The sequence below is a fragment of the Chrysoperla carnea genome, chromosome 1, assembly GCF_905475395.1.
Source record: "Chrysoperla carnea chromosome 1, inChrCarn1.1, whole genome shotgun sequence".
In the NCBI taxonomy this organism is placed as follows: Eukaryota; Metazoa; Arthropoda; class Insecta; order Neuroptera; family Chrysopidae; genus Chrysoperla; species Chrysoperla carnea.
The window spans coordinates 91,374,459-91,391,396 of NC_058337.1; the positions used below are offsets into that span (position 1 = coordinate 91,374,459).

At 28.8% G+C, this 16,938-nt stretch overlaps 1 protein-coding gene across 1 annotated transcript in view; it reads right to left on the reverse strand.

Moving 5' to 3' along the window:
* Positions 1–420: 420 nt before the first annotated feature.
* LOC123291043 (netrin receptor UNC5C-like) overlaps positions 421–16,938 on the reverse strand; it is a 385,599-nt gene continuing 369,081 nt past the window's right edge. Inside the window, exons 9-10 of the mRNA XM_044871473.1 lie at positions 3,078–3,374; positions 421–2,595 (exon numbers count right to left, since the gene is read on the reverse strand). Of these exons, the coding sequence (XP_044727408.1) occupies positions 1,037–2,595; positions 3,078–3,374 (1,856 nt within the window). The 3' untranslated portion in view covers positions 421–1,036. The remainder of the gene's footprint in view (positions 2,596–3,077; positions 3,375–16,938) is intronic.

Here is a 16,938-nt window from a genome sequence, read left to right on the forward strand (position 1 = left end):
TCTCTACAAAAATAGGTACAACTATCTTGTTTTTTTAATCGTGGCACATTTTTTAAATCTATTATTTTATACGATTACATATTTTTCTTTACATTACTGTCTTATTTTTCACATAAAAATAAATTTTTAATACATAATTAAGTAGTAGGTACTTTAACTTTCTTTAAGATTCAATTTATTTTTTATTCAACTTTTTTTCATTCCTTTTCAATAATTGAAAAATATCCGTAGGTCTGACAAATATATTTTTTTAAATTTTGAAATTAAAATTGACCCTGTAAAATAGTACGTTTTAATGATGTTTTATGCCAAAGAACCACCAACTTAAAATTTAATTAAAAGTAATCTTTTTCACAGTTCTAATAATATTCATTGTATAATATTTAATATTTTCTTGAGTATAATGAGATGTGTGCCTATATCAATATGTGATGAATTTATTTAGATTAACGTTTCACATGTTTGGTTAAAGATTTCATTAATTGGTTTCATTAATGGTAAACTTCTAGATTTAGAAATGATTTATTATTGAAAAAAATAGTAATTTTCGAATGTCACATTTCTTGCTTATAGACGGTTTTATTTCAAGGTACTAAATTAAATTTATAAACAACCCTTGTGAACTTAAAGGTAGCTTCAATCGAAACAAATTACTTCAAATGTCTATTATATGTGGTAAAGCAGATAAACGATAAAAAAGAAGATAATTTCTTAATTGTAGTACGAGGATAACCGAATTCTGACTTGCAGCTCGTGACCCAGCAATCAGTATTGGCAAAGTCGGTTCATTTCAATTCGAATTTATGTATGCGAATTGCTATTTACAATACTTTAAGCTAAACGTGTATTACTTGTAATAAAATTTTTTGCATAAAACACTTTTAAATTTAAAAACAAACTGCTCCTTAATCTACACATTTTGGATTTAAATCAGACAAAGGATATTTTTCAACTTTACAACATTTTTTAAAATATATATTTGTTAGCCTACTATTTGAAATTAAAAAAAGAAAACAAAATTCAATTATCTTGTTTCTTATAACCAACTAGGTCCTAATGAATTTTCAATAATGCTCACAGCATCACTTCTTCCCATTGCCCTAAATATTGACACTAATTCAGTAAGAGCACTACCCTGTCGATTCCGACATTCCCATAAATCCAATATATGTTCCGTAGGTGATGCTTTCGTAGCAAAATAATTAATATACCGATCAACGGATAACGCTTTTGCTAACATACGCCAATCATTCATTCGATTATTTGGTGGATCTAAGCATTGGCATAATTGTTTTTTAATTTGTTTATTTAATTTAAATGGTATATCTTCAACAGTCGAAACACCACGATCCGTGACTAAAACATTTTTACTATTTGTATTCGAATTGTTATCATAACTGCCTATATGTAACGGTGATTCAAACGTTACTTCACGTGATTTATTTGTTGTAGTTTGTTTCATTGGCGAATCGAATGAAATATCACGCATATTTGATAACAAGTTTGTATGCGAATCACGACTACGTAAAGGAGAATCGAATGGTGTTGAATTTAAATTTGTAACTGGCGGTGGAGTTGCTGTAGGTGTTTGATTTGTTGTTTGATGAAATCTTGTTGTGGTCGCATAGATATCAAATGTTTGTTGATGCATTGAATTGGTTTGGGTTGCATGAATTTTAAATTTTAAATTTTTATACATTTCACATTGTTCAATTGTAAATGAGCAATGTAAACTGTTACTGGTCGAATTCCAAATATGTTTAAATGGTATTTCTTGATAGTTGGAACATGGCTTTACCTTCCAACCATCACTGATTTCATTTAAACTTAAACATAAATTCGAATTATTATCTTGAAACAAAAACCCTTTCGGTTTGTCCAATAAACATCCATTTAATTTCTTTTCTTGATTCTGTACAATTTGAATAGATGTCTCAATATCTTCCAACACATAAACTCGTACATTAAAATCTACTTGAGTTTGGATACTATTTATTGGAGCATAAACTAATAATTTTAATTTTTTGAATGCAGACATTCCATTATTGGAACGTCCCGCTAACATAATTTTCGAATTAAACGAATCAGCCATTAAGTAAACACAATCTGGATCTAATTGTGTATAAATGGTTGTATTTATTGTTTCTTGACCTAGAGTTACACATTTTTTCCATTCTTGTGTCTTTGGATGATTTTCAAAAATAGATATTTCCCAACAATTTTGTTCTAAATTCGCACAATGTGGGAATTTTAATACGACAGGTTTATTAAAACTAATATCTTGCGGGCTACAACATACTATCGGACTTAATTGTGTATAATTTTCAGGTAAATTTGGGCGAAAACGATCTTCTGTTAAAACACTTAGATGAAATTCTTGTTTCTTGTTGCGGCTAACTGCGTTTTCGGGAATGGACAGAGCTATTGAGTGATGTAATAAATGTAAGTAGCATCCAGTGTGTGTTATTGTTTGGGATGTTGTATATTTGGCGTCAAGTAGTGCAGATGGCAGTGCTGGTGATATTGCATATGCTGCTGGTAGCGCAGGTAATGGTAACGTTACTGTTTCGGTTGCAACATCATAGGTGGAGTCAGCTGTAACAATGAAATTTATAATTTAAAATAAGTTTGAAAAATTTTGGACGTAGATAGGTTCAACAAAATACTTTTCATCTACGCATGTGCAGTTTTATGAATAAGGTAATATTATTTTGAAAGAGTAAAATTATTTGCAGTGTAAGTAGGTTTTTTTAAGTAAAATTTTAGAAAAAAAACTGCAGTTAACTGATTAGCATGAGAATATTTACAATCTAAGCAGAGAAGTTCTTAGAAGTTTTTATTCAGTTATCCAGTTATACTCCTATCCCTTTTTTAACTGTGTGTCTGCAAAAAATCAATTTTTTAAATACACGGGATTGTGTAAAATTCATATTTTGAATTTTTCTGGAGCTAAAACTTGTTGCTAGTTACTGATTGAGATATTTATCTAAGTATCATAAGGAAAACTATAAATAAAAATGAAAAGTTTGGGCTTTGTTATTTGATTATAGAATTATTGCAAATTTTAAAATACTTACACGAAGTAAAACCACTTGATACACTTTCCAAATCATTTTTCTGTTTGGCTACAACACTACTAGCTGATTCAATTGTTCGACTGCAAGAACTAGTAGATGGTGACATTTCTTGAGCTGAGGGTAACGATAAATGTGGTACATCGTAATGATGTTCGGATACCGAATGCGAATGTGAAATCGAGAGTGAATTATTGGAGAATGGATATTCGTAGCATGGTGGTATTGCAGTTTGTATTGTTAAATCTGGTTGTAACGACTTCTTATCGTGGTCAGGAAAAAATTCAGCAGGTGCAAATTCTGTAACAGAAAGAAATAAATACATTTAAATACATTTTTTAAGAAATTTATATACACAGATTCTATTTCACAAAAACTTTAAGAGTTTGTGCGAATTTTTATAGGACATTTAAATTAAGCTAAATCTCCGTTTTTTTTAATCTTTTCTATAGTTATTGTAGTAATTTATTCTTTATATTTAATCTGAGTTCTCCCAAGTTGCACTTAAAAATTTATAGGTAAATTAAAAAAGCACCAAGGGTTCATTTTACGGTAAACATATTTGTGTAATGATTTTTTAATTCACTTCAAAGATTTTATGATCAGTGAAAAATCTCTAAACTAACGGTACTGGGCTGTGTTTTTTAGTTGCCACAGATAAACTTCAAATTTCTTTATTACCAAACTTATCTTTAACAAACCTTCGAAAGACAACAAATTTTGTGGGTCAGCTTTGACGCACGACTGGAATTTACCCCATGAGTGTTGTATATTGAGCTGTGTCCATCACGTTATTGTCAGTTTCAAACAATTGATGGTTTGTATGTTATACACGTGCTATGTAGTATAATTTACATATGGTTACCCGAAAAAACCTGAACACGTACACGTACGTTGGTTGAGTAGCAACGTAGTCATTCTGTATCGATAAGTAACAACTACACTGTGTGCTGTGTCCGTCAGGTAAAAGGTAGGCATACGTAAATTGCGCTACATAAAGTGTCGTCATTCGATCACTACACTTTACTCGTCATATTTTTTTCATACCGAACGTCTATATGAAAATCGATTCTTAAAGAGTAAACTCCAAAAAAATAATTATTAATAATTATTAGACCTCACACAAATTAGATGTAATATATATTTCGGTCAAAATTTTTCAAATTTTGGCAAATGATGGTTTAAGTCATTCTAAAGAAAAGTTTTCGTGGTCACACGTCATGAAAATGACAGGATTTCATGTTATAGCTAAATTAAAGTTAGAAAATGTACTTATTTGTATAATATACACCTATGTGTGTATAGGCAAATACTTATACAGATATGTATAACTATATGCATACGTGTGTTTTTTAATGTAAAGTGTTGTTTTTTAATTCTTGTTTTTTTTTTTGAAGAATATGTTACGAAATTCAAAGAAGAAGCAGTGTTAAATGGTCAGTGGATCAAAAATATGAATTGTTAAGATCAATTTTTTCAGCTTCATATATACGTACATGATTTTTGACAAATAAATTACAATAATTTTTTTTATATAAATGAGTACATTTTCCAATTTTAATTTAGCGATAACTTGAAATCCTGTCATTTTCATGACTTGTAACCATAAGAACTTTTATTCAGAATGACTTAAACTATCATTCCCCAAAATTTGAAAAACTTTGACCGAAATGCAGCTTACGTATAATTTGTGCGAGGTCTACTTTATGAGCTTACGATCTAAAATGTTCTTAGTATTTTGATTAGTTTCAGTATCAGTCATAGTTATTCATAGAAAAATATAACCTTACGGTTACGGATAGCTATTCAAACATATTAAGAATTAAAAAGTAAAAAAAAAAACTGAACTTATTATATAAATATGAAAATCATATTCATTTTAAATCGAATATCGCTAGAAGTAATAATATTTATAAAATATGTTATATATGCATTTAACCAGGATGATTTATATGTTTCCTGACATACATTGTGTGACGTGGGAATGATATATTATACATATTATTTGTTAGAAAACATGTAAGATGCTTCTACGAAATGTAAACAAACTTAAAATGTTTCGTCTATAACAAGCACAACATTCAAACTAATAACATTACACGATGTGAAGATGATACCTACTATTCTTGTCTTTGTCACTCATTCATTGGATGCATTGCATATTAAGGAGAGTATTACGAATAAATAAATTTACGGCGGGAGTAATTACACGCTAGCGATATATGTTTTGAGTGGACAGATTAGCTTCGTGATTGTTATTAAACTGAATGTTAGGTAGCTTTCTATTATTGGTACATAAATTCCAGGGCCGGATTAATCCTCAACGGGGCCCTAGGCAACCATCAACTTGGGGGCCCTTTTTTCACGTTCGTTCCCTTCTTTTTTCGATTAAAAAATACAAACTTAATCTGACTCAATGCTAAGTATACCTAACATATCGAATCGCTCTTGCCGCGTTGTAGCTCTTTCAGCAGCTTCGATTTTTTTTTTAATTGCGAGAAGGATCGTTCGGCAGAACAATTTGTGATCATTAATGTTAAAAAAATCCGAAGAGCTATTTCTGTGTTAGGAAATACTTCGGCTAATTGATCTTCCATTAGAATCTTATACAAATGACTATAAGTTTTGGCAAAGTAGTCGGAAATGTCCTTTTTAGGAACTTTGTCTAGTTCGTCGGTCGTCGCCTTTTGAATGCGGCCAATTGAGTTTTATTTATTTGAGTAAAATTTATTTTCAGTTCTGATTATATTTCCTTTCACTCTCTAGAATTTTTGGTTTGTAATAAAATTTTAGAAGGCTTTTTCATTTTTTGGGGGCCCCCTAAAATTGGGGGCCCCAGGCAACTGCCTATTCTGCCTACTTGTTAATCCGGCCCTGATAAATTCTCAAAATAATTGGAAAAAAGGCAGACGCAAATGAAGAGCTTGGAAGTATAGAATCGTCAGACAGGAATTTACTGCATTTCATTTTCATTTGTTTCTGCCTTTTTTCCAATTTATTTTTTCGACGGAAAGCATATAGTACACTATGGGTGCTTTAAGAGATTTGATATTGAGTTACCTCGATTGTTGAAAACATGATTCTGGAGAAAAGGATTTGAAGATGAAAAACTTGAGAAAAGTTTTAAGATTGTTGTCTTCCGACAATATTTTCAAAAAGTTTTGGATTATATCCAGGATAAGAGTATATAAGCTTGTAGTGAAATTATGAAATTATATATTATATTTATTGACAGTGTCTCACTCAACTGTTCCAATACATATACTATGTACGATTAGTTTTAAATTCTGTTAATACATTTATTTCTCTTCAACCACATTACTCTTACTATAGTTATTTCTGTTCAACAATAAAATTGTTTAATTTTCGTTAAAATATCTCAACAATGAACGGGCAATAATTCAGAACAAATACAATAATGATCAAGGCTTGTTAAAAACCCAAAGTATGCTCCCTGTGTTAACTTTATCTCGAGATAGTTATAATCTTACTATTATAAACAGCTCAAATATTGGTAGCTAACTAAGATTATGTAGGATATTGAAACAATTAACTTTGTTGGTTGTAATCTTCACATTTTTGTGCTTTTAAATTTCTCTTACCTCCATAAACATCACTAATAAGTTCGATGATACCAAAATTATTCGAGTATCTAATTTGCACAGGTTTGCTATGTTTACAAGTAAATCTATGCGCAAAAGGAACTGTTCAAAAATCAAACTGTATATTATATGCTTCACTATGTTCGATTATCGAAATTAGTGATAATCGTGCTAGCGTGTGAGTAGACAAACACTATACATTTATTTAAAAAAAAGAAAAACAGTACAGCAGAAAAAAAGCCTTATGTCGGCAAGATTCACAAATATCTTGGGGGTGTATTTATTCTTAAATGCAAAGTCTTAAAAGTCAATCGGTCTGTATATCATCTTTTTTTTTTACATATAATAATATTCTTAACGTTTTCTTTTAAAGTGGTTCGCGTCATTTAGTTTAAAGTGCGTTTTTACTCTCTTTGTAACGTGTATAATGTTTGCCATAAAAGAAAGATAAGAGAGTTTATTGATAAAGTATAAACTTTATAGTCCAGACATTTTAAAGCTATTCAATGTACTTGAAGAATTAATAAATAATAACAGATGCTTTTACGAAGTATGTTGTTATACCAAACATAGGTTACGTTCGTCAGTCTGTAAACAATAGAATCATAGATAAACCAGAGTTAAATTCAATTGCTAACTAAAAGCTGTAAAATTGTAAAAAAATTTGAACTTCACATTGTAGCTATCTTAGCCTATTTTGAGAATTTTGCCGAAATTTTTGTTAGGTAAGTGTGATTTTATGATGTTGCGGAAGCGAAGAAAGAAGTAATATATTTGAGTCTCTTTGTTTTTGGAATGAATGTTTTTACCAACGCTTCTATATTATATGTTTTTACAAATTTGGAGTTTGTATATCACAGAGAAAATATGGATTCAAATAAGAAGCTTTACGCTGTATTACTTTTCAGATTGACTAACAGGTTTTGTCGCGTAATCAATATCTATACTCACAAACAGTATTTTATTTCATTTAAATATTACCCTGCACGAAAGACATAATTTATTTTATTTTCATATAGATTTCAAATTGCGTTTATATCCATTACACAAATCATAGACATACAATTAAAATAAATACTTTTTATATTTTAAGATAGGATCTTGTTTAATGTTTTATAAGTCAATGTAAAAGTGTTCTATTTTATGTGAAAATTGTTGTGAAAACTGGAAGTAAATTTTACTGACTTGTATATTTAAACCAAAAATATGTTACTTCTTAACCTGTGGCAACACAGTTTATTTAATACATTATAATATACAAGATAGGCGTGTGTTATAACTTTTTAGTACAGTGTCTTTCAATATTAGCCTAGATTTTTGTCGTAAGTCAGTTGACAAGTTGCATGCTTTTGTAATTTTACAAATCCCATAATATGTCAATATGTGAAAATGTGTAGTAACTTTACGCTGGTTGGGTGGAATAGGAAGACCATAAGGAAAGAAGTGGGACCATAAAGACACTGAGGTCCTATTAAAAGTTTTTGACTCGGTTGTCCATATTTACTTTGAAGAACGAAGAAAGTTTATAAGATGCTGTAGAAGATAAGTTCGCAATCATTAGATCGACTCCAGATTACACCGGGTGAGTCGTGAGGAATGCACCGAGCTCGAGAAGTGTCTTCTAGATGTGAAGACAATAAAAAAAAAATTCAAATGTTGTTTTCCGATTTTCATTTGGTTTCAGGTTTTGCGTACTTAATAAAAAGGTGCTACGAAAACTGTTACAGATTCGTTGAAATAACTTAAGAGCAAGTTATACTCACAAAATTTCCTTTGATAAAGTACAAGAGGTGTAGTTAAAAATCTTGACACTAGTTATTTATCTTAATCTTAATCTTTGTTCGTAAGTTACAAGTAAACTTAATAGATGCGTATTAAAAATTGGTTGCGTTTTTTTAGCTGTTAGTGTTAGGATAATGTCATATGTGCTTTAAAATTCTAGTAGATTTACACGCATAAACAAGCTGGAAATAAATGGAATATAAAATATGATTAAATCCAATTTGGAACACATAGTACATTATGTATATTTGTGTGTTAAGTAACGATTTATGAGAAACTAAAAGTTAAAATCTTTGTTGCATGAGGGTTAAAAACGTAGTTAAAGTAACATAGGAGAACAAACTCAACAAACACACAAACTAATGTTTGAAAAGTTTATTTATAGTTCATCCGACAAAGAAATGCTTTTGCAAGAATCGGAAATAACAGTAACAAAAATTTTTTTTTCTACTTTACATTATTCTTCTCAACCGCACTCACTGACTGCTACTCATTTTTAGTGTTCCGTTTTAGAGTTTGTTATATTCTACTATAATATTTATTTCCTATACCTTTTACAGAAAAAAATATTTGAAAGGTAATTTAAAAATGTTTCATTTTTTTTTACAATAACAATAAATATTCAATTTATTTTCTGATTTTTTCGAGTTTACATGTCTTAATAATAAATTAAAATTTTATGTATTGTGTCGTAAAATAAAATGATGTACTAGCAAAATTATATACAGAGTGTATATAATTGACTGCAGAATTGTTCCCTTCCTGAATAAGCTGAAAAAAATAAGAAAGAAAAAGTTATTTACCAAATATAGATCTGAGACCTAATTTCCGAGATAATTAAATAAATCAATTCATAAAAATATAAGACATTCATGAAATAACAGACCAATTAAACAGACGATGTGTATTGTCATAGTTTGGAGTAGTGATCTAAAAGCAAAATTAAAATAAAGAAAAAAACTGTATTTGGCAATTTATAGCATGTCATTTGCTGCCCTTATCTTTCGTCACATTTAATTATCTTATTATCACACTTTCTTTCAATCCTTCGTTTTAATAGACCAGGAACTGACGATATTTGAGTTTGAAAAATGTGAGGGCCGCATTTTATCACTTGATTCTTTTTGAGATAAGCTTATAGATTAACATTCCAGATGTTGCTAGAAACCCATTTGGGTAATTTTTCGTAAAAAGCCTCTTGTGATTTATTTTTAAAATTCACCAAATAGTCATTATTAGAGCTAAAAAACGGGTCTAAAAATTTAAGATGGCGGCATATTCTCACTTTGATACCTTCCGAGTATTGTAAAAGAGAATAAAATGGAAAAACCTCCTCAATTTTAATTAAGGTTGTTGTCTCGCTCTAGGGGACATTAAAGATATTATAACACAATTATCGTAAATGTTTGAAGTCGATCGATCGTCTCCAACTCAAGATTAACTTAACTAAAGTTTTGATCATGAACGCGGAGAGCATAGAAGAAGTTTTTAACAACTTATTTAATTCTAGAAAAAATTAACTGTCAGAAATTTACAAAAAACTTACAGATCATTGATGTATTTGTTAAAAATATAATTAACTGTTTCATTGTTGAGATATTTAGTATTTTGGTCGAAATAAATTATCTAGCTTATTTGTTGAACTAATCCGCCAACGAATTAGGTTCGGCTAGGTATTGGTTGAATAGGATAATATAATTAATTGCAAGGATTACGAAGATTTCAGATTTTTTTTCATTCTTACAATAATTCTTATAATCACTATAAAAATGTATATGCATATTTTTCATGTTTATTTTAAAATTAAATTATAAATAATTAAAAAAAAGTTTTTATCTTAAACTAATTTTTAAAACATTCAACACTTGAGATAAAGGAAATAAGATATTATAATATAAGGAAACGGAAATTCTTACTTTAATATAAAAATGTTTGACCTAATTTAACCACACGGATATACTACACTAATTACAAGAACATTTTAACACAATTTTGATATTTTAATTAAGGAATAATTTTATATCATAACCATATTATTCTTGTACTACTGATGTCCGATACCCACTATTAATGATTCATCCAAACATATAATGAATGTATGTTTGTAGATCCCTTTTGAACCCTATTGACGTATTTTGCTCTCTAGAAATTCTCTCTCATTTTTAAGAGAGCAATCATTTAGGAAACATTTAATTTTTGTAAATTTTATTTTTATTAATAAAAAACTTTTAATTTTGCTTGATTTACTTTTACTATTTGATCAGAAAGTAAAACAGTATTGGAATGCAGTAAATGTTTGGTTTGATGCCTTCCTTCCCAACGAAACTGTCATAAATCCGTCTAACTCACAATGATTAATATGTGGAACAAATTATTTACAAATTATTTTGTATATAAAATGAGTTTTATTGGAGGCGTTTCCATGGTAACGCTACAATACTTTAATTATAGAATTGTATGGATGCATATATAATTGTATGGATTGCATTTATGACTTACATTGAAAATTTAATATTATTGTCTAACAAATTTAAATAAATAATTATGAAAATTTACATTTAAAAAATAATATTTATGCAATTTGATTTCTTTTATTCACAATTTTTTGTGCATTAAGTTTAATTAATTAGTGTTTTTCAATAATTTTAATTTGACATTCACTATAACATTTACATGTAAAGAATTGAAAATCAGTCATAACAGTCTCCTTTAACGCCAAAATTTTTCACTGGAAGCGCTGGCATCGATTTTATTGTCCTTACCATGACTACACACACACCGAATATTGTGCTTACTTTTATTACTTTCTTGTTTCCATACAGAGAGGACTGGGATAAGATAATGTGGTAGAGGGTAAGATAAGCAAAACGTCCACATGGAAAATACTTTTTGCCTGATAAGATAAACTATGACTAGCTTTCGTGAAATATTTACTGTTGAGAAAAGTTGTATACAAAAAACTACCGGAAATAGAGCCACCTTTTTTTTAAACATGTGTTTCAGCTACAATTAGAGAGATATATTTCCTGAAATTAATCTAATTAATTGCCTAATTTATTTGTGAGCTCACCACGGTATAGAACTTGATGTTTAAAAAATTGTTGATGTTTGTTATGAAAAGTTATGGTAAAAAATCATAAACCCAATTTCAACAGGTTTACTTATTATTTAATATAAAACTAATTTTTACCGACAAGAAAGAATTGCGTGTTAACATACATATTTTAAAAGAAATATATGCTACAATTTTTAAATTTATATCACAAACTGCATCTAATAAAAAATAAGTTTATCAAAGCGGAAATTAAATGTTTTTTCTTACAACTAACACTTCCGAAAGCAACAAAAAAGTCAAGTAAAATATATTCTAGGTGGCTTTCATCATTACCATCATCAAACGAAAATGCAATAAAAATAAATAGTTTTTCGCCAAAAGCGAAATTGAAAAAACAACATTTAAATACGTGATATTTTTTGCGTTATAAAAAAAAACAACATATTTTTCTTTAAAGAATTGAATATTACAAGTGTTTCTTGATAAATTTATTGAGAAATTGCCTAAAGGCAATTGTCAAAACACACACATAAGTAGTTTATTTGCGTTTGCCTATGTAAGTAAGAAAGAACATTCGAACAAACGCCCTTTTAAATAAATATACATACCTACCGAACAACAATAAGTGAATATGTTCTTTCGAATTTATATGGTATGAATATTACTTCGAAAATTATATTAATGATGATTATTGGGTTTCAATAGGACGAATGTAGAAATATAGTACTAATCAAAAAATTGAAGTCATCTAAAAACATCTTCGTTTATAACAGAATGAGCGATGATTTTCCAATACGATATGTTAGGAGTAAATGAGTTTACCATAAAGGACGACAAATTATTGAAGAGCATTTATGAAAAATGCTCTATGATTTCTGAATTTTTAATTTTCGATCATTTACGTTAATTTTTTATTTATCATTTCTTGTTTAAGCTTGTTCTATACACATTTTTTACTGGCGTGAAATCATTCTTTGATTGGCTTGAAAATTTTTAACTTTTTTAAGAATCCTCTAGATATTCAATGGTGGAAAATAAATTATAAAGAAAAGCGCTTTTCCAGATAAGAATGGTTAAAGTTACAATTGAATTTCAAGCACTGCGGTTATATCCTTTACTTTACCGATCTGAAATTTGGATATGTTATAGGTATTCATATTCTACGTGCCCTTGTTACTGTTATATTTTCTTATTCCACTGTAATTGAATGTGAAAATTAACAGGATTTTCGAAACCAGGGCAGGTAGAATATTAATACCTATAACATTTATCCAAATTTCAAATCAATAGAGTAATATTATACCCTAATCGTAGTACTTAAAATTCAATTGTAACTTGCTATCATCTCATTTTAGGCGCGATAAAATGCTTTTAAATTTTAGCAGCGTGTGTATTAAGCTTTTAATTACTTATATTTAAAGTTTTGAAGATTTCTTAATACTTTGCTTAAATGACACAACTATCTTAAGAACTTTTGATTATTTTCAAACGCCATATAGTACGTTGTTGAAAAATGTTAAATCTTTGAAACACGTTTCATTTTAAATTGGGTCGTTTTTTTCAAAGCAAGTGTACCAGCCTCGTTCATATTATAATTGTGTTTCGTGTGTTATATTCGCTTACAATTATGTATGTATGTATATATGTATGTATATGCTTCTGTTTGCTGTTACTAACTTGTGCACAGGAACAGGAATTGCCTGCAGCGAATTTCACGCGTTTATAATATAAGTTGTACGTATGATTATGGGGTATTATGAGGAGAGTGCTTAAGGGTGAAGAGTGAATAAACGTTAGGAGTCTATCTATTATTTGTCATCAATAGATATAATCGTTTTACTTTATACCGTGTGCCCAATACGAATACGAAAAATAGGATAAAATTTAAGTGGAAGTGAATGTTGGTTGATATGAGAGCCGCCCAGAGTAAAGTTCCGAGTCTCAAATCATTTTTCGAACTATATACTTTTATTTATTAGGTCATTATGCTTTACCGCATTTCCAATTTATGCCAGAGGTGGATTATCCATAAGGTAAAGTAGACACTTGCTTACAGGTGCGAGGTTATGAAGGGACACGCGCGCTGGAATTTTTTAAGCAAACATTAATTAATTGTGTAAATAAGTATGCAAAAATTTACAGCCCGTTGATATTGATATTTGTACAGTTATTCAAATGCTTGTACAGAAAGAGGGTACGGAAGAAAAAGCTCACAGCAGATGAATCTGCCGAGGATATAACTTCTTTATTAGCCAGGGAACTTTCAGAGTGACAGTGTATCTAGTAATTATAGACAGATTTGTGGTTGAACTTCAAAAGAGTTGAGAAGAAGAAGAACTATAAAAGGTCTTTATTGATAGATTTTTATTACGGGGGCACTAATTTTTAAATATGCCGACGCACGCAAAATTTACAAAAAATATTTTCTTTCCCAGACAGATTGATATTATATGCATACTATAGTGAGTCCATAAGAACAATTCACTCAAAGCGTGGGCATTGCTTTAATCAAAATGAATTGTAGAGAGATTATCTTTAGAAATATACTTTTTTAATTGTCTTTCTGAATTAGTTATTTGCAACTTTCAATTCATGTTGTAATTCTTGTATGCCTGGTTGTCTTTCGAGCTCGTGATACCTTTTAAATTTCGAAACATCAGTTTATCTTCAATTTAAATAAAACCTAAATTTAATGTAAAAATTTTAAATCTTTCACAGAAACCTGTTGACCTTATTAAAAACTTGACGAAGTTGTAGAAGTTCAAAGTTTGTTTGAAAAGTTGAAAAGGAAGATTTTTTATTTCTTCTAAAGAAAACACTAATTTCAAAATGTTTGTGACAACTGGAAGAAGATGCGATGCTTTATCTGTACGATATTACTTTCGAAGAATTGATTTAAAGTCGTCGTAATGCATGATTTGCTCACATACGGTTAAATTGCAAAGCGATAGTCGAATAATGTTCAGCGGGGAAATTCTTAAAATACATTCGTCCGCTCACCACTATTCGTTCACCGCTCAACAATAAAAACTTTGTTTTTGTAATATCCCACGATGAACTATTGTAAAATACATGTAGGGAAAATATCTGGTACGCAGGTGAATGTGATGAATTGATGCAATTGGGAATAATATTTTATAATTATTTAAAATAAAATGATCCTATTAGAAAGTAAATACAAATTTATAAGAGGATGCATACAGACAATAAACTTTAAAAACAAAACAAAACAAAAAAGTTTATAATCTTATTAAAAACGAATTATTATATTTTTCTTGCTGAGAGAAGAAAATTTGTCTATATTCTACTCAGAAACGTATATTTACATATCATTTCAACTTGAATGTAGTTTTTATTTGACACAAAACTGACAGTTAAAAGAAACAAAACCAAAATTGTCACAATGTAAAATATGTGAACACAAAGTTCACAACAAATATGATTCAGTTGAATTCCAATTGTAATAAATTTTAATATTAACTTTACCTTCTTTTGCCTTGATAGAAAATAGATTCAATAAACAAATAAGTCAAATTCAACGATCATACAAAACTAGTCTCACCAATATTGTGGATGCAAAATTTTACGAGCATGTATGAATTATTCATTTCTCTTATTTAATCACGCTAAAACTTCAAATCAATTTTCATAAAATTTTGTATACCTAGAAAACTCAAAAAACTTAAACCTTGGAATAAGAAAGTACTGCTTTCTAATTCAAACTAAAAGTTTAACCATTCTAAGTGATATTACTATAACATGTAATTCACATAGAAAGACTCATGGAGAGGTCTTAAAAAACAATTCGTTAAGTTTTGTGCTTCTCTCTAATAAGACAATAATTGTTGGTACGGTCTCTTAAAATACAATAAGAATATTTAAACATAATAAAAATTTATATTCAAAATAAGTAGAAAGATTTTAGTAATGTTTGTTTATACCACCGCTAAGTAAAGTAAAGAAGACAACTTTTCTCTCGTCTACAGTCTTGCTTTCGGTATAGAAAGTTGTGTTGCATTTCCACCATTGCTTTCAGACCTTTCCTTTTTTTGTTGTCATATTATCGCTTTTTTGTTTTTATATTAAAACAACATTATTATAAAAGTTTTCCATTAGAAACAACTCAATTTGAAAAAAGAAGAATTTTATTTTTGTTTGTATAATAACATGTTTACAATATGTTTAAATATTTAAAATATTACGTAGGTACTACCTGTTTTAAAATGTATTATAGTAGTAATTATGTAATACAAAAAATTTTGACTCCCTGTGTAAATTTTAAAGACGATGACTTAAATGTTTATGAAATTAATTATTCTTTTGTTTAAAGAAAATTAGGGATTATATTATTGTGGTTTTTATACCATGTATATATGAAATATACATAGTATATTAAGTTTCGTCCCAAGTTTGTAACGCTTAAAAATAATGATGCTAGGAAAAAAATTTTGGTATAGGTGTTCATAGAATCACCTAATTAATCCATTTCCGGTTGTCCGTCCGTCCGTCCGTCCGTCTGTGGACACGATAACTCAAAAAAGAAAAAAAATATCGAGCTGAAATTTTTACAGCGTACTCAGGACGTAAAAAGTGAGGTCAAGTTCGTAAATGAGCATCATGGGTCAATTGGGTCTTGGGTCCGTAGAACCCATCTTGTAAACCGTTAGAGATAGAACAAAAGTTTAAATGTAAAAAATGTTTCTTATAAAAAAATAAAAAACTTTTGTTTGAAACATTTTTTTGTAAACATCACTGTTTACCCACGAGGGCGTTAATTAGGTGCACATTTTATAGTATGTATTAATATAATTAACTCAGTGTTTGTTTTCACTTGTTTTTTTTTATTATAAAATCATCAACATCAAGTAAAATGGTTGCAAGTAAAAAACAAAAAACCTTTTATAACATGTATATGAAATATACCAAGTTTAGTCCCAAGTTTGTAACGCTTAAAAATATTAACATTGGTCAATTGGGTCTTAGGTCCGTAGGACTCATCTTGTAAACCGTTAGAAATAGAATTTATAAAATTTATAAAATCAAATTCAAACTGTGATTATATTTCTTTGTATCATAATAATTTTAATAACAGTAATTGAAAATTGAGTTTTTTTCTTTTATATTGTTTTTGATTACTTTGATCTTAGTGTAGGTACGTAATCTAGAGAAAGTCATCCCTTTTAATGAAGTGCACAAATAATTGGTTTTCTTTCTAATTGTATCAAGAAAAAAAAATTGAATGAAGGAAAAGTTTTTAACGAACTGTGTATTTAAAATAAGAAAAATACTTTGGAATATGAATAAATAAAAATACATAAATAATACATTAATATCGATTTAGAAAATATTTCTAACGATTTGGGATTTTCCTTGACCTAAGAGAGTCCGGTTCCTAAAATGGCCCATAGTAATATCAAGTTGAGAT